The sequence below is a fragment of the Lepidochelys olivacea genome, assembly GCF_965140295.1.
Source record: "Lepidochelys olivacea isolate rLepOli2 genome assembly, chromosome: 13".
Classification (NCBI taxonomy): Eukaryota; Metazoa; Chordata; order Testudines; family Cheloniidae; genus Lepidochelys; species Lepidochelys olivacea.
Genome location: NC_140423.1, coordinates 19,490,241 through 19,516,317, shown reverse-complemented (window position 1 = coordinate 19,516,317; position 26,077 = coordinate 19,490,241). Strand labels below are relative to the sequence as shown.

Below are 26,077 nucleotides of genomic sequence, written 5' to 3'. Positions count from 1 at the left end.
TGTGAATTTGAAGTGGATTTATTAAACTGCATTGAATCCCTGTGTGGATGCAGTTATTCAGAATTAAAGTGGCCTTAATTCGATTTAGCATAATTCACTTGGGAAGTGAATTAAACTAAACTGAATTAAGGCTACTTTAATTTTAAATGAGGGTGTTCACACAGTGTTTTAATGCAGTTTAACTAATCCACTTCAAATTCAGATCTTTAGTTAATTTGGATTAATTATCCTCAATGTCCATGTGTAGACAAGCCCTAATACATCCAGAGTTGGTTCCTAGTCTTAGTTCTCTAAAAGTCCATTCAAGTTAATCACCTTAGAGCGAAGCCCCACTATCATGTTAGCCAAAACTGCAATATACTAAAAGCAAACAGGCTGATGCTGATAGGGAGGTGACCCTCCATCCAATTTAGCCCCCAGAATGGCAAGTTAAGGTGGCTGCAAATAGGAAGGTGCCTGCCTAATGTCTCCCAGTCTGGGAATGTTTCTTATTCTATCATGTCTCTCCCTTGGACATTTTGCTACTGAACATCCCAATACCCTATTCTTCACAAACCCTGGGCTTTGGTTTAGCAGCCAGATACCACAACAAGGGCTGGATCTGTGCATCCCTTCCTGGCTATGGCAAGCATGTGCTCCTGCAAGTGGTCCCACTGGGCCAGAGTCTGTGCTCTGCTCCAGCCTCTTCATGCCACTCCACCAGCAGTAAACCCTGCAGACGGCCCCTGGGGATCACAGTATGTCAGAATGGCTCTACACTGCCTCTCTCACAGCCCCCAGCATAGAGGGTGCATTGCGGGAGGAAGGGGACATGGCCACAGCATGATGAGTATAAGTTAAAGTGGCCATGAGGCAGCTCTGACTTAAAACAAGGGCCAAGAGAAGTTCAGAAATGCAGGAGTTGCAATGGTGGCTTAAAGCCCCTCTGTCCCTGTGCTGGAGGAACAGAGGATCTGGCCCTTCCTCTTCAATGGGACTACAAGGGAGTGAGCGCTCACCAACGCACACAAGGGTGGCCAGTTCTAGCCCTAAGCATGCAACTTCAATCACTTGATCAGTGGGACAGATAACGTCCTCAGACACTGTAGGGCAGGTTCTGAGATTCCCACCCTAATTTAGTAGCTAAAGCCTGGGCTTCTTTCTCTGGATTGCCCCCTCCGGGATCCAAGTGCGAGAGCGGCACTGTCAGTGTCTGTCAAGCTGCACTCCTTCCTGGAGCATTGCTTTGGAGAGTTAAAAGGAACACCTCTTGGCAAGGTGAAGGCTGCTTTCAGGCTCTGTGCTGAGCACTGGGAATCCACAGAGATTCCCCAGGCACAAAAAGCACATAAATATGCCACCAGCCCCTCCCCAGATTGTAGTGGAATTAATCACACTGATTATATGCTACCAAAAAAGGAGACACTTTCTCTGTTTACAGCTTCCCGTGATCTCCTGCATGCAGTCGAGGTTTAAAATTGCAGACTTCTGTCTCATCAGCTAGTGTCTCTGGATGTTTCAGGAGCTCTAACAATATTGGACAGAAAAACAAAAATTGTAGAAAACTATCCCAGACAGCTCAGCTTGCAAGCTAAGAAGGAAGATGATGAGTAAATGTTAGCAATAGGCTGACTCCTGTTTCCAACATAAAGGGAGATCATTCCAGATATAGGAATTCTGAAGTACAGGGGGGATGTGTATTATGGTCGTTTGCATGTTAAGAGTCAGAATGCCCTTCCAGTTCACAGGTATTTTACAGCATTGCTGAGCATGAAGATTTGGGAAATTGCTAGCCATTTAATTCTTTTCCATAATCTTTGTGACCAAGAATCATGGAAGTTTCTCTCGCTTTTTACCGTAAAGAAACTTGGGGGAAAAATTTCAGCAGCCTCTTTTATTGCATCTGCAATATTTGCATGCACCAACACCCTCCCCCCTCACACATATGTAAGTGGGTATTTGGTGCAAGAGAATTCATTCTGGTGTCCTGGCTAAATTTGAAACTCGGGTCATTACATTCTATCTAAAATTCCCTTTGCAGTCTCTATGGAATACAGTATCTTTCCTCAGTTCCAGTTCTAAGATGTTGCTGTACCATTGTGTGCCATCATACAGCATCCGTGTTTCACCCCAAAGGGATCTGTGTATCAGTGTGGGGGAAAAGGATCACTGGATGTCACTTAACTAGCTCACAGATTATTGCAAGGCTGAATTAATAGTATTCGAGTTTACACGTGCAGATCGATAATCATAAATCTAACTGTCCATATGCATACAAATGTGTGTGGTTTTGCATATGCACATTTACATATCCACAAATATGGATTGGCATGATTCTGGAAGCTGCTGAAAATCTGGTCATGATGACAGTGTTAGGAAAACAAGTATTCTTAGCCTTGGATGGAACAGGGTGGCTTGTGTGTGCACAGAATTGGTCTCTTCTGTTTTGAGGGTTGAGTTTCACTGTTGAAGTCAGTGTCATACTACACAGGGATCTTTGTTCCAAAGCTAGCTTAACTTCTCATGTAAAAATCATAGGAACCAAAATGCTAGGTATCCTAGCAATATCACACACAGACAGATAACTTAGTCACCCTTATGAAGCAAGCAGGAGACATTTCTCTACAGGACTCAAGAAGCCAAGGTATGCAAGAGGAGGCCACCGGTGGCTTTCATATTACAAGGGCAGCTCTGGAGGTTGGTATGGATAGGGGAATCTGCCTGGAAAACTGGACTCTTGTTTCTTTTATGGTCACTTGAGAGGCACTGAGGACAGAACTTGCCAAACTTTGCCCACTGTTGTATACTGGGATCTGCAGTTCCATAGGCCGCTCCTATGCAGGAAAGATGAAGCTGGCTGTGTAGCACACTCGAGACTTTTGACGCTGCACTTAGGCCATAATGTTGTTGTCATGTACATTGTATAAATGCCCAAACTGTGCAAGACACATATGAGGGCATGGTCCCTGCCCCAAGAACTTACAATTTTAAACACAAACAGACAAAAGGTGGGGGAAAGGAGTGGTCCTGGGTGTTCCCTGGCTATGGAAATGGAATCCTGCCCTACAAAATGCAAGGATGCCACATCTTGGAGGGAGCCTTTCCCTCCATGTCCCACTCCAGCAGGTGTGATTGGCTGGGGCACTCCTGCTGCAAGTCCCCAAGGTTGAATGTGTGGAAGCCATGCAATAGAGCTGTGCCATTTGTTAGCATAATTACTGGCTAATTAGGCACATTTGCAAGCACAGTTATCCTATTCTTATGCACGTGAACACACACTATGCTCAAGCAGTTGTGCACCTAACTTATTTGCCAGTCTGTCCCTTTTTGCTTTGCTGTCCATAGGCTGTGGATTTTAATTTCCATGGGGTGGCTTCTGTTTGCTGGCTGGTGGGGTTAGCTTAGTGTAGTGCTAGTTTGCCACCTGTCGATGGCAATAATCATGTCTGTTTTTAACTACGTCATGGTGCCCAGATCTATGGCAGTAGGGGTGGCAGTAAACATGCGAGAAAAATTACTAGTTGGCAGGTGGATAGGCTACACTTTTCACTGCTCCTTCAGCCCACTTGTCAAAGGGATTATTGGGAAATGAGGCGCCAGATTTTTAATTCTTCAGTGTTCTCTGTGTAGCCAATGTCATGTGCTTGGGCAATGCTGATCATAGCTTCGGAAGGTACTTAATGTCATGATGGTGTTCTCTTCACAGGACCTCCCATGCCAAAGCCAAGGCAGATGGAGCTGAGCAAGCAGCTCAGGCAGCTAACAATGAATCGAGTGTAGCCAGGACTATGGCCAGGGAACTATCTCCAGACTTCTATCAGCCAGGTAAGATGTGGGAGCTGCTTCTACTTAACCCTCAGCTGCTGTGCCCCAATCAGCAGGGAGCAAGAGGGTGCAAGAGGAACAGAGGGTGAGAAGGGCAGAGGAGTGTTTTGCAAGTTCCCAGTGGGTCGAACGCAGTCCATTGGTACAATGTGGGTTGGCCAGTTTAGTCAGTGATACTGACCCAAGGCACTTTCCCAAAAGCTTTTTGCTCCCCAGGTCAGCAAGGGCGAGAAATGACTTGGAGGAAAAGAAGCAAATAAATAATTAAATAAATTGGCGCTCGCACCCACCCTCCTCTATTCCCCCCTTTCTATAGGTCCAGCTGCAGATTTGCCTGGGCCCCAGTTGTGTTCCCATGATCCCCTGCTTGTGAATTGGGGTTGTAGCAGATCATCATGTGCAGGCCTGCACTTTTGAAGAGCTTTACCTTGATTTTTGTTGGTCCAGCTTTGCCAGAGGAATACATAGTTTTATGTGTGTCCACACTGGACATGTGGCTTGTCAGGTTTAGCTAATTAATGCCTGTAAAATGCTGTGAGAAAGTTACTACTGCAAAATATTATTATTATTTACTATTTAATTTCTTCCCACGGATGCTGATTATTCTGTTAGGAAAATACTTGGGAGGCTATTTCTTGAGATCCAGCATTAGGGAGTTCATAGATGTGATGTTTAGTACTAGAAGCTGATCATAAATGCCACAAACTTTCCCTAACTACAGCCCACTGGAAATGCATTCTTCTAAGTTTTGTAAACTTGACTTTCTCAAGCGGGGGGGGGGGGGGGGGGGGCAGATCTAGTGGCTAATGCAGACAACATGCAGTCCTAACTCTGACATCTTTCTCCTGACTTGTTTTGTTACCTCAAGCAAGTCACTCCATCTCTCAGTGCCTGAATTTACAAAGAGGCTCGGTGATTTGCCTAAGGTAATACAGGAAATCAGTAGCAGAGGTGGGAATAGAACCCAAGTGTCCAGACGCCCAATCCCCTTCATTAAACAGTAGGCTGTGATGTTTACTTCTCTTTTGATTTGAATATGTTATGGATTACAGTGATCTCTGGTATTAACATATGAAAACAGGACACACAGTAGGAAAGAAAAATTGCTCCTCTCCAACACAGAGAGAAATTCTGCTGGTTGAAGGAGAAAAATCCCCACAGATATTGGCCAAATTCCTTGCAGACTTCTGTTGTCCCTGGCTCTAATAGCCGAGATACATCATTCTGTGGGAGGACTTCCTGGGTACCCAAAGCATGAGCTGGCTTTAAGCTGGGAAGCACCATCACATGTTGGCATGTGTGTGAGCCAACATGTGACGACGCTTCAGTTAACAATAGCTCATTTGATCCCAGCATGAGACTGTCAGCTGTCACTTGTGTTCCACAATTCACCCAGCACACACCAGGGTATTTATAGCATGCATGTAAGAGGAAATTGGAATTCCCAGTGGGGGGGGGGGGGTTAAAGTATATATTTAGATTTTTTTTGCATCTGTGGTGGTTCCATAACGTAATTTGTGCAGCCTTTGCAAAATGGCCCCCCAGGCTGAAACAGCCTGTCATTCCTGTTTCAAGCCTCAAATGCTTGAATCATCTGAATGCCTTTTGAATTTAGAGTCACATCAGATTCTTGCATCTTCTACTATTTTGTTAGCATTCCTGTTTTCCTTCCTTTACTCTCTTTTTAATGCAAACTATGTTTTACTGAGAGAGTGGAGGACAGAAAAGCAAAATGATACAACAATACCAGGAAAACATGCATCTGTAAACAAAACTGTAATGGCCTGAATCTTCATTTACACTCAAATCCCTTTATACCACTTTGCCAGTCTAAAAGGGCGTAAACGTAGCGTAACTGAGAATCTGGCCCCCTAGCAATCAAATTCCAACCAAGTGTTGTACAAATGGAATTTCTTCATGTCAATCTTTCTTATGTCAGGATGTTCCTCTCTCTTTTACTGAATTTTATTTTAAGTACGTGATTTTTAAATAACCGCAACAACGTTTATCTGCAGACTTGAGTTTATGGGGATCAAATAAAGACCCAGAAATCACATGTACACAAAAGAGAAAATAAATGTCATTTATTCTCTTTTGTATGGTTTCAACCCATGGCAGTAACTCCCATGATTTCTCATCACGTGACACATCAGTCATTTCTATTCACAGTGCTGTCTCCTCCAGATTCAGGCCACGACTGGTTGCACACATCTGGCAGCGTAATGTCTCATCACAGATGCGTCCTTCTCCCTCTGTTATGGGTGCAAAGTAGAGCTGGGTAAAATTTTTTGGATGAAACATTTTGGCAACAGCAAAAGTTTCACAAATTCATATCGGTTTTGTCAGTTTGGTTCAGATGCAAAAAAATCTGATAAAGTCGTAACACTTTATGTCAACTTTTTCAAAATGATATGTTTTGATTTTTTAGGGTCAAAATGACTTTTTATTCCAACATTTCTGTCTTATTTTTTAAAAAATGCAAAAAGGTACAAACACTGCTCAGATTTGAAACCAAGTGTTTCATTTTGGGTCAACCAAAATATTTCTTTCAAGTCAAAATGATTTTTTTTTTTTTTTACTTTTTGCTTCACTGAAAACTCCAAAAATTTCATTTTTGGCTAGGCTTGAAACAATTTTTGTCCTGATTTTTTGGAACTGCTGGTGAACTGAAAAGTCCATTATTTGCCCAGCTCTTGTGAGAGGAGTCCTGGACTTACACAGCTAAGTTCCCAAGGGTACGTCTTCACTGCACAGTTAGCCTGGGGGACTGGAACGCAAGTCTCAGCACCCAGACTAGCCTAGCCTGGCTGTTAGTATCCCCACAGCAAAGCTACACCTATGTTACTGTGTCCTCACTGGTTCTGCACTTGACCATGCATCCCTGGGGGCATATCCCGTGGTTCTTCTTTGGGTGCTTGCTCATGTCGATTCCATTCTAGGAGTGTGCATGCCCATGCCTGTGGCCTTTGGAGATTTTTGCCTTAGCAGTACCTGTAGGACCGGCTGTAGTGCCCTCTAGAATGCCACACTCATGCCATGGTTATCAGGCATTGCCTGCCTGCACCCTCTCAGTTCCTTCTTACCACCCAGGGAGGTCAGCTGGAGCACCTCACTTGCTCGTCAAGAGCTAGCGGTTTCTCCGATTGGACTTCATGCCTTCGGGTCTTTGTTCGATTGTAGTTAGTGTTAAGTAATTGTTAAGTGCATAGTAGGTCCCAGCGGGGACTTCGCCCCAAGCGGGGCATGCCCTGAGCTCCCAGGTTTAAGCCCTGCTCGGTCTGTGGCAGGCCTATGCCTGTGAGTGACTCCCCTCCCCCCCCCGACAGCTGCCTTAAGTGCTTGGGGGAATCACACATCAAGGAGCATTGCCCGATCTGTAAGAACTTTCTACCTCGCACCCAGAAGGAGAGGGACATTCGCTCATCTGATGGAGTCCGCTGTCTGCCCAGCTTCTGAGCCCTCTGCACAGGCTACACTGAGTACTTTGGCCTCTGTGTGCAGTGCGCCACCAGCGCCCAGCTCCTCTCAGCACCGTTCACCGTCGCCGGTGCCGAAGAAGAAGGCAAGGAAGCGCCCGCCAGTGCCAAGCAAGAAGGCCCAGAGGTCATCCAGTAGAGAGACCAGGCCTGTCTGCCAACCTTCTCTGGAGCAGCACAAGCATGCCTCCGTGGCTGGGGCTCTTAGCCCTCTTAAGGGTCCATCACTGCCTCTGGTGAGCAGTATGGGACCCACCATCCTGCCGGCACCGTCATCATCCCAAACCCAGGCACAGAGAGAGCACAGGTCTCCACCTGCTCATATGGCATCTCCGGTGCCACAGGACCAGGCTAAGGCTCCCCGAGAATGCAAGCCAGCTGTTAAGTCCCCTCCAGGGGCAGGGGAGGCGCCGTAGGTCACTGGACAAGCAATCCCGTGGCAGGTCGTAACTGCACCGCCAATCGCCCAAACTCTCCCCCCCGGGTGCCGAGACATTCTTCCACAGTCCAGGGCTCCCCATATTATGACTGACACGATCACCCTCTTGCCGATCCGTGTCTAGACGTTGGTCTTGGTCACTGGCACCATGGGACCACTCCCCCTCGTGTTACCTGTGTCCGCAGCACCGTTCTCCCCAACGCCAGTTCTCCCCAGTATAGCCATCAGTCACTTACGCCTGGTCAGTGCTCACCGGTAGCCACAACCAGCAAGCAGACTCAGGAGTTGACGGCTCCTCCCTGGTCACTGGAGAGTGGTTCCCCTGGTGCGGAGGCCCAGTTCAGCCCATTGCCTCGGTCTCCACGACGGGATTGGGCACCAGAAAATGTTCTGCCATCCCCGGCACCACAGTGGCAGCAAGGCCAGTGGCCAACATAGTGGCCGTATTGGGGAGCATGGGGAGTTCTGGTGATGACAATGCCCCCTTCACAGCACGCATCAGTGGAGCAAAGATTGATGGCCCACTGGTGGAGGTGGGGGCCGGAGGTGGAGGATCCGGTACCCACCCCCAAACCTCCCTCTCCAGTGGCTGCCGAGCCCTCAGTGCCTCCACCGGTGGCCTGGGCCTCCTTGTCTTCTCCGGACGAGGAGGTCGTGGGACCTTCCAGGGCCAGGCCCCCAGATGACTTTAAACAACACCAAGCCTTTCTGAGGTGGTGGCTGAGAACTTGGGGCTGGAAGTGCAGGAGATGGTGGAGCAGGAGGACACCCTTTTCAATGTCTTCTCAGCTGCTATGTCTGCCCGGATTGCCCTATCTGTACATGATGGGGTCCTCAAGATTCATAGATTCATAGATATTTAGGTCAGAAGGGACCATTATGATCATCTAGTCTGACCTCCTGCACAATGCAGGCCACAGAATTTGCTAAGGCTCTGTGGCAGACCCCATCCTCTATCCCACCCACCTCGAAATGGGCTGAGAAAAAGTACTTTGTGCCAGCCAAAGATTTAGAGTAGTTGTATACCCACCCTCCCCAGGCCTCACTGGTGGTGTCAGTGGCCAACGAGAAGGACAAGCAGGTCCCCACCCCCTTTATCCCCAAGAACAAAGAAGCCAAGAGACTTGATTTTCTATTTGGCAGAAAAATTTATTCAACAGACAGCTTACAATTCCGGGTGGAGAACCATCAGGGCCTGCCGGGCCGATACAATTTTAACATTAGAGACAGCTTCCAGAAGTTCCAGGACTCCCTTCCTCAGGGTCAGGCTCAGGAGTTTGGTAGCTGGTAGAGGAAGGGACTGCTGTAGCCAGATGCTCCCTGCATATGGCATGGGATGCGGTAGACTTGGCAGCAAGGGTTGTCGCATTGGTGGTGGGTATGCAATGCAGCTCCTGGTTCCAAATGGCAGGCCTTTCCCAGGAGATGCAGGCATCAATTCAGGACCTCCCCTTTGATGGAGTTGGGCTCTTCTCTGATCAAATGGACACCAGGCTACATGGGTTGAAGGACACTAAGGCTACCCTTCGCTCATTGGGCATGCAAGGAGAAGGGACACTGGGTTTAGCCATCGCCGCCCTTCCTCCTCTCACTCGCTAGCCCAGCCCGGACCTGCTAAGCACCCGGGGGGCCAAAAGCGATTGTTTTGAGGGTGTGCTCGAGAGCAACGCCACAATCAGCTGGCCGGATCCTGCCCATCCTTTCCTCAACCACCTTTCTCCCTACCACTCGGCCTGGTCGCAGGTCACCTCATTCTTACCAGATCTTTCCGTACCCCGATGACTGGCTCATCAAGGGCAGGTCTCTGGGACAGGTGCAGAGAAGCCTCAATCTGGTGCGCTCCACCTGCAGCAACCTGGGCCTGTTGATAAAAACAGAAAAGTCCTTGTTAACACTGGTCCAGCACATAGAGTTTATCAGAGTGGATCTCGATTCCACGCGAGCCAGGGCCTTCCTTCTGGAAACACGCTTTCAGGCCATGGTGGATATCATTGCCCACGTGAGGAGACATCTGTGTCTGACGGGCCACATGGCAGTGTGCATGTACATGGTCAGGCACGCCTGGCTTCATCCGCGACCCCTGCAAACGTGGCTAGCAACGGTCTACGTTCCCAGCAGGCAGCCCCTAGACTGAGCGGTCACTGTGCCCGACTGTGCCCTCTCGCTCTTGAACTGGTGGCTAGACCCCAAATCAGTGCTGCGGGGGAGGGTGGGGGGGAAGGTGTTCCCTTTATGTCCCCATCACTGTTGCTCATCCTGGTCTCAGACGTGTCAAATCTGGGCTGGGGAGCCCACCTGGGCAAGCTCAGCACCCAGGGTCACTGGATGCAGCATGACTTAGCTCTTCATATCAACGTCAGGGAGGTCAAGGCGGTGTGCCTGGCCTCTCAGGTGTTTTTGACCCACCTGAAAGGCAAGGTGGTGCAGGTTCTCACGGACAACACGTCCACGATGTATTACATCAACAGGCAGGGCGGAGCCAGGTCCTCGGCCCTGTGTCAAGAGGAGCTCAGCCTCTGGGACCTTTGTGTGCAGAATGCCATCCACCTGGTGGCCGCTCACTTATCTGGAACCAGGAACATCCTGGCAGATCACCTCAGCAGGACCTTCTCCTCTCACCACAAGTGGTCACCCCATCCGGAGGTGGTCAACCTGATCTTCCGATGGTGGGGTACTCCCCAGGTGGAGCTGTTTGTGTCCAGGCAGAACAGCAAGTGCCATGTGTTCTGCTTCCTATATGGTGGGGACAAGGGTTCCCTGTTGGACACCTTCCTGATCCCATGGTGGGGAGCATGGATGTATGCCTTTCTGCCAGTGCTGCTTATCCACAGAGTCCTGCTAAAGGTGAAGCAAGACAGAGTGTGCGTCATTCTCATTGCCCCGGAGTGGCCTCACCAGCACTGGTTCAGCATGCTGCTGAGTCTTTCGGTGGCCAACCCGCTGCAGTTACCTCTCCGTCCGATCTGCGATCCCAGAACCACGGCAATCTGCTGCACCCGAACCTGGCGTGGCTGCACCTGATGGCGTGGCTGCTCTGTGGCTAAGCAAGGACGAGCAAGAGTGCTTCGTGGCAGTCCAACAGGTCCTGCTGGGCAACAGAAAGCCTTCTACCAGGGCGGCCTATGTGGCCAAGTGGAAGCACTTTGCATGTTGGACCTTGGACAAGCGCGTTTGTCCTGAGGAGGCTCTGTTGCAGGACATCCTGGACTGTCTGCTGCATCTAAAGCTCCAGGGCTTGTTGCTGTCTTCAGTCAGGGTGCACCTAACAGCCATTTCTGCATTCCATCCTCTGCTTCAGGGCAGATCTGTCTTCGCCCATCCCATGACAGCGCAATTCCTGAAAGGTCTAGAGCGCCTGTACCCACACGTCCAAGACCCGGTTCCCCTTGCGACCTGAATCTGGTGCTCTTGAAGCTCATGGGCCCTCCTTTTTAACCCCGAGCTTCCTGCTGCTTCCTGCTCCTTTCCTGGAAGGTGTCCTTCTTGGTCACTATAACGTCGGCATGGTGGGTGTCTGAGATCAGGGCGCTCACATCAGAGCCACCTTATACGGTCTTCTACAAGGACAAGGTCCAGCTGCACCCGCATCCGGCTTTTCTGCCCAAGGTTGTTTCCCAGATCCACATGGGCCAGGACATTTACTTACCAGTCCTCTGTCCAAAGCCTCACGCGTCGGACGAGGGGTGCAGGTTGCATACGCTGGACGTCAGATGGGTGCTGGCCTTCTACATCGATAGAATGCGGCTGTTCCACAAGTCAAAGCAGTTGTTCGTTGCTGTCGCGGACAGGATGAAGGGCTGCCTGGTGTCAGCCCAGAGAATTTAATCTTGGATCACGGCGTGCATCTGCCAGTGCTACGAGCTGGCGAAAGTGCCCCCGCCAGCGGTTGTGACGGCTCATTCCACTAGAGCACAGGCATCTTCGGTGGCCTTCCTGGCACAGGTGCCAATCCAGGAGATCTGTCGGGCCGCCACCTGGTCGTCGGTCCATACGTTCGCGTCGCACTACACGCTGACCCAGCAGGCGCAAGACGCCGCCGGCTTTGGCAGCGCTGTACTGCAAGCTGCACAACGGTGAACTCCGAGCCCCCCTCCATTGATCCTGCTTGTGAATCACCTAGCATGGAATTGACATAAGCAAGCACTCGAAGGAAAAAAGCCGATCGCCCACCTTTCGTAACTGTTGTTCTTTGAGCTGTGTTGCTCATGTCCGTTCCATTACCCGCCCTCCTGCCCCTCGGTCGGAGTTGTCGGCAAGAAGGAACTGAGAGGGCACAGGGCCGGCAGCACCTGATATACTGCGGCGTGAGCGCGGCGCTCTAGAGGGCGCAACAGCCGGCCTTACGGGTACCGCTAAGGCAGAAATCTCTGATGCCCATGCGTGGGGGGGTGCGCACACCTAGAATGGAATGGACATGAGCAACACATCTCGAAGAACAACTGTTACGAAAGGCAGGTAACCTTTTTTCCTTTGTGCTGAGAGGCTCTAGGAGTCATTCCCAGTTAATTGTGTCAACTGTGTGAGAACTTGTCTATCCCCTGGGTGGAATCGTGGGAAGGCATTGGAGGACTGTCATTACTTGGGTGGTTTTGCCTGCACCCTCGCTACAAAGTGAGCAGTTTCCAGTTTGAGTGAAGCACCCAGGTTCTAACCCACACGCTCAGCTGGGCCAACCAGCCCAGACTTAAAGCACCTCCAAATGCAGGTCAGAGGTTTATTTGTGTGGACGGTTGGAGGGGAGGGGGTTGGGCTAAAACCCAGATAGGGGCCTTGGTAACTGTGCAGTAAAGACATACCCCGGGAGGGCTGTCCCTCTTTTGTGGTTGCCACTCAAGTAGTTAGAAATACCAAGGGTTCATATTTGCACCTGCAGTTCATTTAGACGGGTGCAAAAATAGTGCCTACGTTGCCAGTGCAAATCGCACCAGCCCTTTAGTAAGCATTCTGCACACTGTCCCAGCCAGTATCACAGTGTAACAAACAGGGGCAAAAATCCTGCAGAGAAAGGGCCTCACTGAAATGTTGCACTTAGAGGCAGGCGACAAGGCACAGGCTGAACAAACGCTGGAGACTGAGAGAGGTGGGGAGTGACGGCATGTTTGTGAGATTGATTTTTCTTGTGTGAATTATTCAAGGGAGAAGACGGCACCAGCTGAGAGGCAAGGAACCCAAGGCGGGCGGGGAGGGTGCTGGGCGCTATTTTGAGGAGACTGAACAACTGGTGAAATGGCCTCCAAATAATCTAGTTGCAGCCAGAAATAAATGGCCCTGAATGGGTCTCTTCATGATTGACAGGAGCGTGCAGGCAGGGCAGGGTGGCTAAAATAAATCCTATACCTCTCCCCTGCCCCCACCTTTGGTAGGAGTCACCCTAGACAGGCCAGTGTTAGCAGCATACTGCTCACGCCGTTGATTTTTTAGCAGGAGTAGATCATCAAAGTCCAACTTCCAGGCCAGGCGCAAAACCTCAGTTAATACTTGGGGGAGGGGAGAAAAAGAGATTGAACGGCTACATAGTCCACTGTAGGGAGACTTACAGGCCCTGTTCCCTTTGTAGCACGTACTCGGCTACATTCATCTGTGTTCCCCAGAAGCTCTCAGGTTCAGCAGAACCATACAGGGGATGCTGTTTCCAAAGACAGTTGTAGGTGGCATGGCTTGAACAGGAGCCAAAAGCATAATTCAGAGCAAATGTTTAATGTGTGATGCCTCGGTCTGTTCCCAGACTGCACTTTAAGATTGGCTCAAATTATTATTTATCATTTGTATTACTGTAGCACCTGCGGAACTCCTGTTGTGGACTAGGACCCCCATTGTGCTCGTTGCTGGACAAACTCATTTTTCAAAATGATTCGCCAAGTAACTCCTGCCAGTGGTTCTTGCTCTGCTGATCAGTCACAGACAGCACGTTGCATTCAATGTTCAAAACACAAACTGGACACCTGGTGTATTTCTGTTTCCTGACCAGCTAAGCAGAGCTTTTGGAATCAGGTTTCTGGTCTGAATAGTCAGGATTACAAATGTAATATTTGCTTTACGTGAAGGATATGCTTGAATAGTCCCTAAAAATTCACTGTCTCTGCCAGCACACTTGTTTGCTGAAATACTGGCAGAAAGTGACCACAAAAGGGGCGTGAACTCAGACTGAATAGAGTCTTTTACTCAAATGAATAGCCACAGACATGTTTCTCTTAGGTACCCACCTCTAATTTAAATCTGGGTTGTTTGCTCTAGTGTAGGCAGGATTTTTTGGCAATTGTACTAGACAAAACAGACTCCATCTTCTCCACCACCTCTCAGAAGGATTCTTAGCAGGGGTGTTGGTTTGGGACCATGTGGAGTGGAAGGAAGCTGTACTGCAACCAGTGGGAACATGACATGGTCTCTACATAGGGCATTAGGGCTCTGCCACTAAAATGCTATGTGACCTTGGGCAAATCACTTCCTCTCTCTGTGCCTCTGTGACCTTTCCCACCCTTTGTCTGTCTTATCTATTTAGACTGCAAGTGCTTTGGGCAGTGGCTATCTCTTACAATGTGTATGTACAGCACCTAGCACAATGTGGCCCTGGTCTCAGTTGTGGCCTCTAGGCACCACTGTAATATCAATAACAATAACCACCCTTCTGTAGACCAGGGGCCAAAGTTCCATCCCTGCATCCTCACCTTTGCCTACTGCCCTTTGACAACCGGCATAGGCCAATGACTCTATCCTATTCTGTTCTGATTCCTGCACTCGCCCCCCTGGTATTGCTCCTTCCAGCAGTACTTTAAGCGATGTGACCACACATCTATTTGTTGTTTGTTTTTTCATCATCTCCCCACAGGGAGAAGCATGTGCAGGGCATGTTGGGTTGGTAGGGTTTTGTTGATTGTTTTAAAGAGGCCAGATTGTACTACTGTACTTCAAAATGTAAGCAGGTTTGTTTGGTGGGGATTTGCCATGCAGTCTTTGTGCAAGGTTACCGAGAAGCAAAGATTTACTGACAGGAAAACAATAATCTAAGCTGTGTTGACACCAGCAAGTCAGATGAGGTCAGACATCAGAGTGAAATCTAAATCCTGGAGTCACCTTGTGGAATTGGAATGGGTCTTTGCTCTGCTGTTCTGAACAGGATCTCCATGCCAGAGGTCACTTAGCTGGACATTGCACAGGTCTGTGGAGCTGCTTATAGTCAGGCTTCATCTACGCACTTGGCTGTCACAACAGGCCCTTTTGCCTGGATGACTCATCTGGCTTTCCCCATACAGGTGCAGGGAAATCCAATCAAGGAGTGACTTTTTATTCTGACCTATAGCTCCTTGTCTCAGTTTTCCCTTAGCTGCCTGTTTGAAGGGCTGTGTCAGAGATAGAAATAAGCATCTATTTCCAATGTGTGGTGAATCTCTTCTGAAAACATACTGTGATTTTAAGAGTTTAGATGTACTGTGGAAAATCCAACTTGGCTCTTTTCACATGAGATGGTTAGAAAGTCCTTTCTTCAGGCAAAGGGAAATCAACGCATGAAGCAAATTTCTAGGGCAAGTGACTAGAACAGAGAATATAAGAGTGAGAGACATTCACATTTGTTTCAGAAGGAGGGGAGCGAAGGAATGTGGAGAAAGACAGGAAGGTGAGCGTGAGGCTACGTCTACACTGATTTTCCTGCGCCAGTTCACATACTCGCACTTGCTGTCATCATGCTAGTAACAGCAGTCAAGGCACAGCTAAGCCGTGTCAAGTACAAACCAGTGGGTATGTACTCTGCACAGTCAGGACTCCGAGATCCTATTCCAGCTCTTCACATGACTGACTGGGTGACCTGGGAATACCACCTTGTGTCTCTATGCCTCAGCTTCTCCATCTGCGTAATGGAGAGAACAGCAGCTAACTCGCTGTGTTTTGACTGAGCTGTGATTGTGATACTGGTTGTTTGTAAAGCATATTCTGCTCCTTGGGTGAAAGGAGCTACAAAGATGTATGGGAGAATTTTTATTTCCTGCTCCCTAGAATAGCAAGGATTTTTCTTTAGTTGACAGGTTTATTAACAAAGAGGGAGAGAATCTTCTCTTGGGTTTTTCAGTGTATCCTTTAACCCGGACCAGGGTGTTATCTTCAGCAAAAGTCCCAGCTAGTTAAGTCACTCAGAGAAATGCAGCAGGACTGTTTAGCTGCTGGGAAATGCAACAAAAGGCCAGTTTGGGAGGAACTTGAATGCACTCAGAGGCAGGCGACAAGGTACAGGCTGAGCAAACGCCGGAGAGTGAGAGAGGTGGGGAGTGACGGGGAGTGGGAAGAACCTTCTTGTCTTTCTGCATATTATCTGTTTTTTCAGTGGAACTCTGCAGGGTCCAGTTTCAGATAGGAATGTGTTGAATCACCGACTGGTGCCTGTATCAGACTGGCCTTGCAGAGCACAGGATGAACCCATAAAATCAGGGCTTGTCCTTAAAATATAGTATGGGTGGTACACAATCTTCCTGCTGGGTCACATCCAAGCTATTGACCTAGACAGTCTCCCGTGGAATTAGACAGTCCCCATACGTGGGCTTCAGTATATTTTAAGGTAAAGGCTTACTTACTTGAACCAGGTGCTTTATATAGAGTCCATGTCAGAAACAGCACAGAGCTGGCATGACCGAGTTCAGGCAGGAGGCCTACAGGAACCAGCAAGCACACGCAGAGAGAGTTACGTTACCTTGACCTGAAGAAGAGCTCTGTGTAGTTCAAAAGCTTGTCTCTTCCACCAACATCAGTTGGTCCAATAAAAGATATTACCTCACCCACTTTGTCCCTCTCATTTACCTTATCCTAGGCTAGGATCTTGGCAAAGTGACAATGTAGGCATTACAGTCTGAGCAGGTCCTGCTTCTAACTGAAGGGAACAATCCTGGCCAATCCAACTAGGCTACAGGATCTTTCCCATCTATAGTGTCTATGATTCTGAAAACACCTTGTTCCTGATTTTCAGATATTTAGTTCTGGAGATGCAAAGTTGGGTCTGTGATGCATATGGTGGCGGACTAATGATTTTGCCCCCCTTAGGCCCTGAAATAATTGCCACCCCCTTTCTTTCTTTTGTATAGCATTTTTTTAAAGCTGAGAACCGCTTAATTTCTTCCTTCCGGTCATATTATTAACGTTTAGGATTGTCGTGAGTACGTTTACTAAATGGCGTTGTGCCATCATTGGTGGTTTCAGTACGTGCTATGGTTAGTGGAATCACGGCAGTTGGGTGCGCAGCTACAGTAGGAATAAACGATGATACAGGCATCTGACAGGCAGTGGACTTCTGCAAAAATGCCGCAATTACAAAAGCGCTGCTATTATAAATTTGCCGCCCCTGCAAATTTGCCACCCTAGGCCTAGGGCCTTGTCGGCCTAGGCGATAATACGCCATTGGATGCATATTACTAGAGAGGGTCTAACTTCCTGCTTGTAACTACAAATCAAGTCATTTGATGTGCAGTATTTGCACCTGCAATGAAGTGCAGACGCAAAAATGTAGGTGCAGTTTTTTGCAGCCACAAACTTGCACCCTCAAAACCAGTTGTCAGGTCATGGGGCACCAGAAAAGTAGGTTCCTGTGTTCTCACATGGTAACAAGGATCGTAAGGGGCCCTTGAGCATGTGTTCACTCAGACCCTTTAGCTCATGAGAACTAAGAGGCAGGCAGAGGGTGACCAACTACTCACAGAGGATGCTGAACATCTCTTCCTTTCCTCTCCTCCAGGCCCTGAGTACCAGAAGAGGAAGTTGCTCCAGGAGATCATTGAGAATGTAGAGAATGTGGGGAACATGGAAGCAGTAGCTCCGCCAACCAAAGCGCCACCACCGTCAACCCCTCCAGAAAGCCCTCAGCTCCATGAGAAAGACTCTGCCCCCTGCAAGGAAAATCCAGCCCGAATGCCATCTCCGAGTCCTGCTGGAACGCCGCCAGAGGCAAAGCGGGCAAAGCAGAGTTCACAGAGGGATGGCTTCCTCAGCCCTGGCAACTGGAACGGGGATCACAGCAGAGACGGGAGCCTCACAGGAAGTAGGCCCAGCACACCATCCAATCCACTGTTGGCACACGGGGAGAAGGCAGCAGCCAGTAGCAGACCTGCCTCACAGAACTCCATTCGGCTCAGCAATACCAGGACTTCAGCAGACCAGATGGAGATCAAGCCCCTTCAGAGGATAGTGCAAGAACCTGATGTTGAATTATACCAAGGCTATCACAGCTACGCAGTGAGGACATCCCCAATAACTCCCCCCTTGGACTTCGAGGAAGAACCATTCCCTGTCCCCAAATCACCTGCCAAGTCGGTCTCCCCAGAGCCAAAAACTGACATGAGGGCTATTGAACACAAAGCAGAACTTCAGAGGAGGGGAGGTACACCCATCACTCAGCAGGAACCAGCACTTGAAGAGAAACCAGTGCCCAAAACAGAATCTAAACCAGAGCAGCCCACGCCAGAGCCCAAACATAAACAAGAGCTGAAGCAACACCATACAGCCGAGCACAAGGCTGCTGTGAAAACAGAAGCTGCAACTGAAGCCAAGCCTGAGCAAAAGACTGAGATCAAGGCTCTGGTTAAACCTGAACCTACAGTGGTAGCTAAGAAGGAGCCTTCGCCTGAAGAAGTGACACAGGAAGTGGATGAATTTGAAGAGGTGATGTTGCATGATAGCCTTATTAGAATAGGAATTGTATGTGTGTGTGGCCACATTTTCACAGCAGCCTTTGAAATTGTGCGTTCACTTGGGGTGGTTGCACATCTCTCACCAATTTGCATGTGCAAGGGTACAAAATCTGCACATGCACTTTGGAAGGCTTGTTTCAGAGTTCAGCTTCTAGTGAAACATCTTGCCAGTATCTTGGTTAATTGAAGGTAATTTGAATTTAATATAACTTTAGGTGAGACCAGATGCTCCAAGGTTTCTTCTGGCCTTAAAATCTGTGAAACTATGAAAGATCTCTGGGATAGTTTTATCCATGCCTAGTGCAGGGTTTCCTGCTAGCGACAGGATAGCTCCAGGAGATTGGGAATTGACCTTTCACCTCAAGTTCACTGGTTTGTATCTGGAACAACTGGGCAGTAAATATTAATAGGTGAACCTCAAAAGGGTCTGAAAGTTTAGATACTTAGAATTTCAGAGGCTTCTTCAAACCTTTATGGCCAAGAAATTAGGCTGGAATCCTCATAAGAAGTGGCTTTCCCAGTGTCTGCTGGGTTAAGCTGGACCGGTAATACCACAAAGATGGTGTTTCTCATCTTATTTAAAGATAGTTCTGCTTCCAGTCTCAGGTGAAAGAGGTGCTTGGAATCTTTTGTTACAAATATTAATTGTTTTGACTGTCATATGAAGTTTGGGTTTGACTTTCTGCCTCAAGGTTTGGGTGATTGATAAGGTGGGTTCTTATTTTATCCTCATTGGCTTACCTCTTCCTAATTAAAAGCCCTTGTTACCACCAGAAGGGATGGTGGCCTATATCAGGCGAACCAGTGGTCTAAAGCCAGCATAGTGGCCTAGTGGACGGATGCCCACATCACAAAGCCCCTGTGCACATAATCTATCTAAGGTACTTTTATGGCCCTCGTTGCCATAGTACCTGAGCGCCTCACAACCTTTCTACTATATTGAACCCCACAATGTCTCTGTGTTTTTACAGATGGGGAGTTGAGGCACAGAGAGACCAACTGTGAGTTTCAGAAGTAACGGGTGATTTCACGTGCTTCAATTTGGGGTGCCGCAACCTGAGACACTGTAAAGGGCCCTCATTGTCAGAAAGAGCTGAAAATCAGGCCTATTTCCGGTTTCTCAAGCTAGGCTCCCCAAATTTTAGACACTCAGCATCCGATGAAGTGAGCTGTAGCTCACGAAAGCTTATGCTCAAATAAATTTGTTAGTCTCTAAGGTGCCACAAGTACTCCTTTTCTTTCAGCATCATTAGTTGCTTTTGAAAATCTTGGCCTAAGTGACTTGGCCACGGTCACACAGGAAGTCTGTGGCAGAGTGGGGAATTGAATGCAGGTTTCCTGTGCCCCAGGCTACCACTCTAACCACTGGACTGTCATTCCTCCCTGATAGTGGGACAGGCCCCTGCCCTGACATTGGAATCTGAATGTTCCCTGAAGCTCCTGGTTGTGTTCTGATGCCAGGTTTAAGTTTGCCCACTAGAGAGGAAGGGGCTGGCCAGCAGATCAGGATCCCAAGTCCTGGGGGCAGTTGAATCTGGGGTTGTGGTTTGGGCTCATGGCTTGAAAGCAGAATTCTGTTTAGAAGTTATTCTGATCCAGTCTGAGGCAGCCCTGATGACAAGCATGTGAAGGTGACTGATCGTTACAGCCTCAGGTTACTGTATAAAAGTGGCCCCCTGAGAAGGAATCCAGTTACTTTCAGCCTGAAAGTAATATGCATTCAGTTTGAAGACTTTTGTTAGCAGCTCATTTCTCCTGCCCCAGTTCAGGTAATGGCCTTCCTTTCCCCGGTCATTGTAACCCCAACTGCTGCTGCAGTCTAGCTATTCAATTCACACACATGACACAAAAGGGACCAAAATTGATCCACAACTTCTAGCTTTTGTGCAGTGTAATCATTTACATGCATCCAGTTCCCTTTTGGATCCCATAGCCATTTGTAAGAGGGGTTTGTTTGTTTTTTCTCCTAAAGTAACTTTCACAGCCAGTCCTGCCTCTGGATGAAAAATAAATTGTCATACAGAAAATTTTTGTCCAACGTTGTATTTAAAATGTCCCTTTGTCGCTCTCTTTTCCTGGAATAGTTTTCGTACATCAGATGTTGGTGTGTAAAATAACCCCGTGCTTCATCTATCTCTCCACCTATGAGGAAATTAAAATTTTCTCCCAGCCCCATGGCAGTGTTGGAACATCAAATAATACAATAAAACAACAACGTCGAAAAATCAATATCACAAGAAAATGGCTTTTCTTTTCTCAACATGCTATTTTCTCTTCTAGTCCCAAATTAAGACAACCTAACAAAAATAAAGTAAGTTTTTCTTCTTAAAAACAGCAACATTGCAAACATGGGCAATTTTTGGCAGAGGCAATGGAATTTTAAGAACAACTTGAAATGAAATGTACTAGTTGTTTGCACAAGCCCAGAGAGGCTGCCGTGGTTTTTGCAGCCTGGTCAGATAGCGAAGAAGATTTAATCAAAGAACAAGAGTGAGAGTTGCTGGATACTCAGCACTTTTTTGAAAATCAGGCCAGTTATTTAGGTGTCTAGATTTAAGCACCCATTTTTGAAAGAAATTGGTTTAAAAGTGTCTTTTGAATTGGGTGGTAGCTCAGAGAACTGTGTCTATGTCTGCATTTGAATCATGGTGGTTAATACTTTGCTTTGGCTTTTTTCCCTTAGGGACCTAACACAATCATGATCTGCATGGTCATCTTATTGAATATTGGTCTGGCCATCTTATTTGTACATTTTCTGACATGATGTGCCCCTCAGTCAAGGTAAGATTGACAAATGCATGGAAATGAAACAGTGAAATGAGTTCAGTGGGAGAAAATTCCCTGCTCCTGTTTTGAATATTTCCCTAAAGAAAGACTCCAACGTCTTCTTTTTTTAAATGGCCAACTTTGCCAGCTGGGCCAATAATTCACAGCCAATAATTTATTCAGTAAGTGTTGCCTCTTTTTGTGTTTGCAATTAGTTTGCAAACTGATAGGGATTCTCAAATGTATTCATTATCAAAAGTATTAGTTGAAGAATTCCTGGTCAATTGTTTTTTCTTGGGGGTGGGACTTCGTTTTTCAGCATTCAAATCTGAACTGTTTTGATTAAGAGTAAATCACATGATATACTTTTAACCTCCCTCCCCCACCCCAGTTAGATGAGCATGACTTACAGAGTAAGATTTCCAGCTGTAGCTGAGCTAGCCTGGTTCAGGTTAGGGTTAAACTGGGGTTCAGAGACTGGTCTGGACACTGAATGGGGATGAAGGTTTAGCTTAGGCTTGGTTGCATTAAAATCTTGCACACAGTCCCTGTGAGGCTACAGGCCCAAACAGTAAATCTCTCATAAGTTCACACAAGCTTTCTATCGTCTTGGGCTGAAAATGTGCAAGAAAACTATTGAATCTGCATCCTAACCTTAGTCCTGACTTGGCCTCAAATCTGAACCTAATGCTCACAGGCCCATGCCCATTCAAAGCCTGATTCATGCTCCTGTTCTGTTGGGATGACCAGTAGCTAAAACAGCTCAGCTAAACTCTGCTTTATTTAGCTTAATGTATTAATCATTATTCCAACAGTGTGAATGAAACCTGTGGGGGGAAATACATTAATAGCCTTTACTGCCTTTTGCAGTAGGATAAACAGCAGCTCTTAGTGGCCAGGTTTGGTAAAAGGCTCTTGAGCCTTTTGTTTACTGGAGAGAGATGTTTTTGAAAGTGGGGGATTCAAGTTCATTCCAAATCTGCCCACAGACAACTTGCAGAATGTGAAGCATGTGTTTCGGTCTCAAGGACTGAGCCTAGCTTCCTCCATTATAAAGGATCCAGGCAGAAAGGGAGATGCCATCCTTGCACACTCCCTCTGACCAGAAGCTCCTCATGCTCTCCTACAACATACCCAGGAATGGTTGTACATATTGCTCTTCACTAACCTTTCCATTGATCTTTGCCCAGAACAGGTGTTACCATTGATGTAGACCATGGACCTTGGCAGGGATTAAACTCTTGGACATATGGAAACATCAAAGAGGAGGATGTTAGAACCTAAAGTTGCACAACAAACATGAATCTTAAAATAAAGCTTTCTGATTATCTGGTGAGCATCACTGCTCCCAGTCGGTGGGTGACTCTCCAGTCCAACAAAAAGAAGCCTGGATTTTTGCAACCCTTCCTCGTTCTTTCCTTTGTAGGAACTAGCCGTTGCCTTAAAGTGTTCTCACCAAAGTCACTGATTGTGCCAGGGAAGAGGGATTTATCTGTAGTTGTAGAAGCATGTACACTTAAGTGCCCTGTGTTCTTTGGCTCCCTTGACTGACTCTGTTTCAGTGATTTTCCCAGAGAATGTCAATAAACACAATGAGATAATCCAATTCACACGTTAGCCAGGAACACTCATACTAGCCAAGCCAGAGTTGGGGATGTTCAACCACTCCACTAAGTCCAAGAGTATTATCAATCCACTGTTAACAAAAGCCTTAGGCTGCTTCCCCTGCTACTACTGAAATGGAGTTAGATTATTTACTAACAAGGCATAGCCTTGAGGGAACCCATACTTGGAAGTCAGTGAATCTAATATCATCCAAGATGAAGAAACCAAAAGCATTTCCTCTCCTGGCTCCCGTAGTAATTTCCTGCTAAGGGGCAACTGAAATTGGGCAGAGTGTAAAGCAAGCAAGCAGCCTCAAACCAGATAGCTGGATCACACATGCTGCTGCTGAAGAACCAGTAGGCAGGTTGCATTGCATTGTACATGCTTGACAGAATGGCTAATCAGAGGCTGTTTCGTTTGAATGGGCAAATACTAGCAGATGGAGACCATGTCCGCTTAAGGACTACGCAGCACCGACACACTGGGTCTTGTTGCTGAGAGTTGTCCATGTCACCAGCAGTTAGATAGGATCATTTTGCAGCAAATTACTCCACAGCTGTGATTTTTAAAGAAATATTTGGCCGGAATTCCTTTTTTTTTAAACACACACACACACACACACACACACACACACACAGTTAAAATGTTGCAATCAGAACCTGATGTAAGCTGCTATTAAACTAGGCAGACGCCATTATTGCGCATCTCCAGTGTCTTCTCTCTTTCATCCTTGGGCTGCAGGCATGGCCCTCTGACCTTGTTGGTCCAACAAAAGGGAATGGATTTTTCAAACAAACGTATGCAGCAGCATTAAAATGAAAGAGGTCAGGTTTTTTTGGTGAGAAAACAAAATAAGGGATCCAGACAGACTCCAGTGTACCTGGGCCTTCGGCTGAAAAAGACACAGCACGTAGGCTTTAACCAGCAATAATATAAAGAGGGGATAATTCTAGGCATTGTTCTGGTGTTCTAGACATAAAGGCCTTAGTGATATGTAATAATCCTTACAAAGAACTTCAAACTGACAGTCCAGCTGTGCTTTTGTAATGAGATACTTCCTTCACGATATGTTCTGACCCTTAGCAATACAAGTATATAAAGATGGCACAGATGAAGTTACAGTTTAGTGTGAGACTGAGTGCTTGGACAGTTCTTTCTTTTTAAAATCAATATGTATTTTGTATCAATTTCTAAGGTATTTTAAAAATGTATTTACAGTGGATCATGCACCTCATGTACCCTGAAGTCCCACAGCACAGTACCAGCTGGGAGAAAATGAGAGAGAGAAAAGAATGGCAGAAAACTGATGGTTAAAGGAAAAAACAAAACAAAACAGTTCCAAATGCCAATCTGTAAGGATTTCAGATACAATGTGGCAAATGTGCAGGGATTTGAAACACAGGGGTAAATCCTCTGTGCAGTTTAGGTATAATTTATCAGTTGTTGAAGATAAAATTCAGATAAACAGGAGTGATAGTTCTTTTCTTCCCCCCCCCCCCAACCAGGTTTATTTTGTGACTATATTTAGCTCAGGAATGTTGCCACAGTAGCACTTACATGGTATTAATTGTGGGAGGAGAAATTAATTTGATCCCTGTCTGGAAACCATGTGGCTGTTCCAGCCCTGAGAAAGCAGAGAAGTATCTCTTAGGAACTTTCACAGAGCATAGGGTGCTAGCAATTCATCTTTTTTGAACCTGTCTTCTTTTTCTAAATATAAATGTATTGTAAACACCAGGCTCAGTTGCTTTGAAATTTTATGAGCCATTTGCTGGCACTTTGTTGCCAGCTGTACAGTTTCAATATGCCTGTTGCTTTTTTTAACCACATATATGATTGAGAGATCGAAGAGATCTTTATTTATCTCTAAGCACAAAACCGGATCTTTTAAAAAATGCTAAGGCGATTTCTCTCCCAGTTTGTATGCATGTGATGTACACTCAGTAATGTGCTTTGTTCCCAGTAATGTTCTGAGAAAAGTCGGTAGATTTGCTTTTATAAACAAAAGCCCTAAAGGGGCTCCATGCATATATATATATATATATATATCTCACCTCTTAGGGCTTTTGTTTCTTTAGATGCAAAGTAACAGATTTACCTCAAACTGCATGCCTTCAAAAATGGATAGGATATTTTGATAAACTTTTCAGGTCTTACAAAGACAGAGATACATTTCATTCTTCACAAGGACTGCCTTCTTCACAGGTTTTGCAAGATGTGTACTGTCCATGATCGGTGTAATACCGGCCAGAATTTTAAGTCAGTTCTGCTGGATTACGTGCAATAATAAACAGTTATCTGCTCACAAATTTATTGTGTATTTTTAGAGTCAAAGGCCGGGGAGGGTGTGTTTAGGACATGGTAACATGGCATCCTTACCTCATTTTTTAAAGGAATGCTCAGGATTGTGTGCCCCAGAATTTGACTTATAACACCTAGCTTTGTTCCCTTACATCTGTGTGCAAAATTCATAGCTCTTTTAAGGAATGCTTTTTCAAAACACGTGTCAGTTCTGGTTTTTAAAAACTTTGATGCCAGCAGCCCAGTTCCCTCTTAGAACCCTACAATAAAAAACCATGCATGCTGCCCACTGCTCACGAGTGATCCTACAACACTGTAACAAATCAGTGCACGCAATTCAGCATTACGGGGGAGACCTTACAATAACAAAGCAGGGCATGCTGCCCATTGTTCACGAGTGACCCCACAACACTGTAACAAATCAGAGTACAACATTTCAGCACTCAGGGAAGAGACCCTTCAATAAATAACGAGCTAGTGTGTGCAGATCTGTGCTCATGAGCAACCTACAGAAACCAATTTATGAACACCTACAGGTACAGTAGAGGCGAAGTCATTCTACTTCCTGAACCAATTTTAATTTCAAGGAAGAACGTTTCAAAAAGTGGGCAACTTTGACTACAGTCCAGAACAGCAATGTCACTCGAAGGGCTGGGGACGGGGTGGATGGCGTGGGAGCACTACAGAGGCAGCCTACTCTGCCCTTTGGCCCACACAAGCCCCTCAGTTTCCCCTGCAGTGTTATTCCCGGGCTGCAGAACACTTGCTGCCTTCCTCAGTTGAAGGGTTGGTTCGGCCTAACGCGGGTTGTTGGTTTGGGAGGGGGACAGTTTTGGAGAAATAAAGGGGACTCTCACCCTCATCAAGGCATATCTGAAAGCTATGAGACGATATGCATGTTACTGCAAGGGAAAGATTCCAAACCTAATACCCCACAGAGATTCCAGCCCAGAAATACCAGCTGCAGTATAGAATGGAGAGGCTGTAAAATAACCCCCCGGGCAGAAAGTGCAGCAGTTGTC

General features: G+C 46.9%; 1 protein-coding gene across 2 annotated transcripts in view; it reads left to right on the top strand.

The window, feature by feature from the left end:
- JPH2 (junctophilin 2) overlaps nt 1-25,050 on the top strand; it is a 64,294-nt gene extending 39,244 nt beyond the window's left edge. The window contains exons 3-6 of one of the 2 annotated variants that reach the window (XM_084645484.1): nt 3,686-3,804; nt 17,432-18,354; nt 21,067-21,164; nt 22,345-25,050. In XM_084645484.1, the coding sequence (XP_084501610.1) occupies nt 3,686-3,804; nt 17,432-18,354; nt 21,067-21,147 (1,123 nt within the window). In that variant the 3' untranslated portion in view covers nt 21,148-21,164; nt 22,345-25,050. Of the gene's footprint in view, nt 1-3,685; nt 3,805-17,431; nt 18,355-21,066; nt 21,165-22,339 lie in introns of both variants that reach the window. The other variant, XM_084645485.1, reaches the window with a different exon arrangement.
- Nucleotides 25,051-26,077: the final 1,027 nt, after the last annotated feature.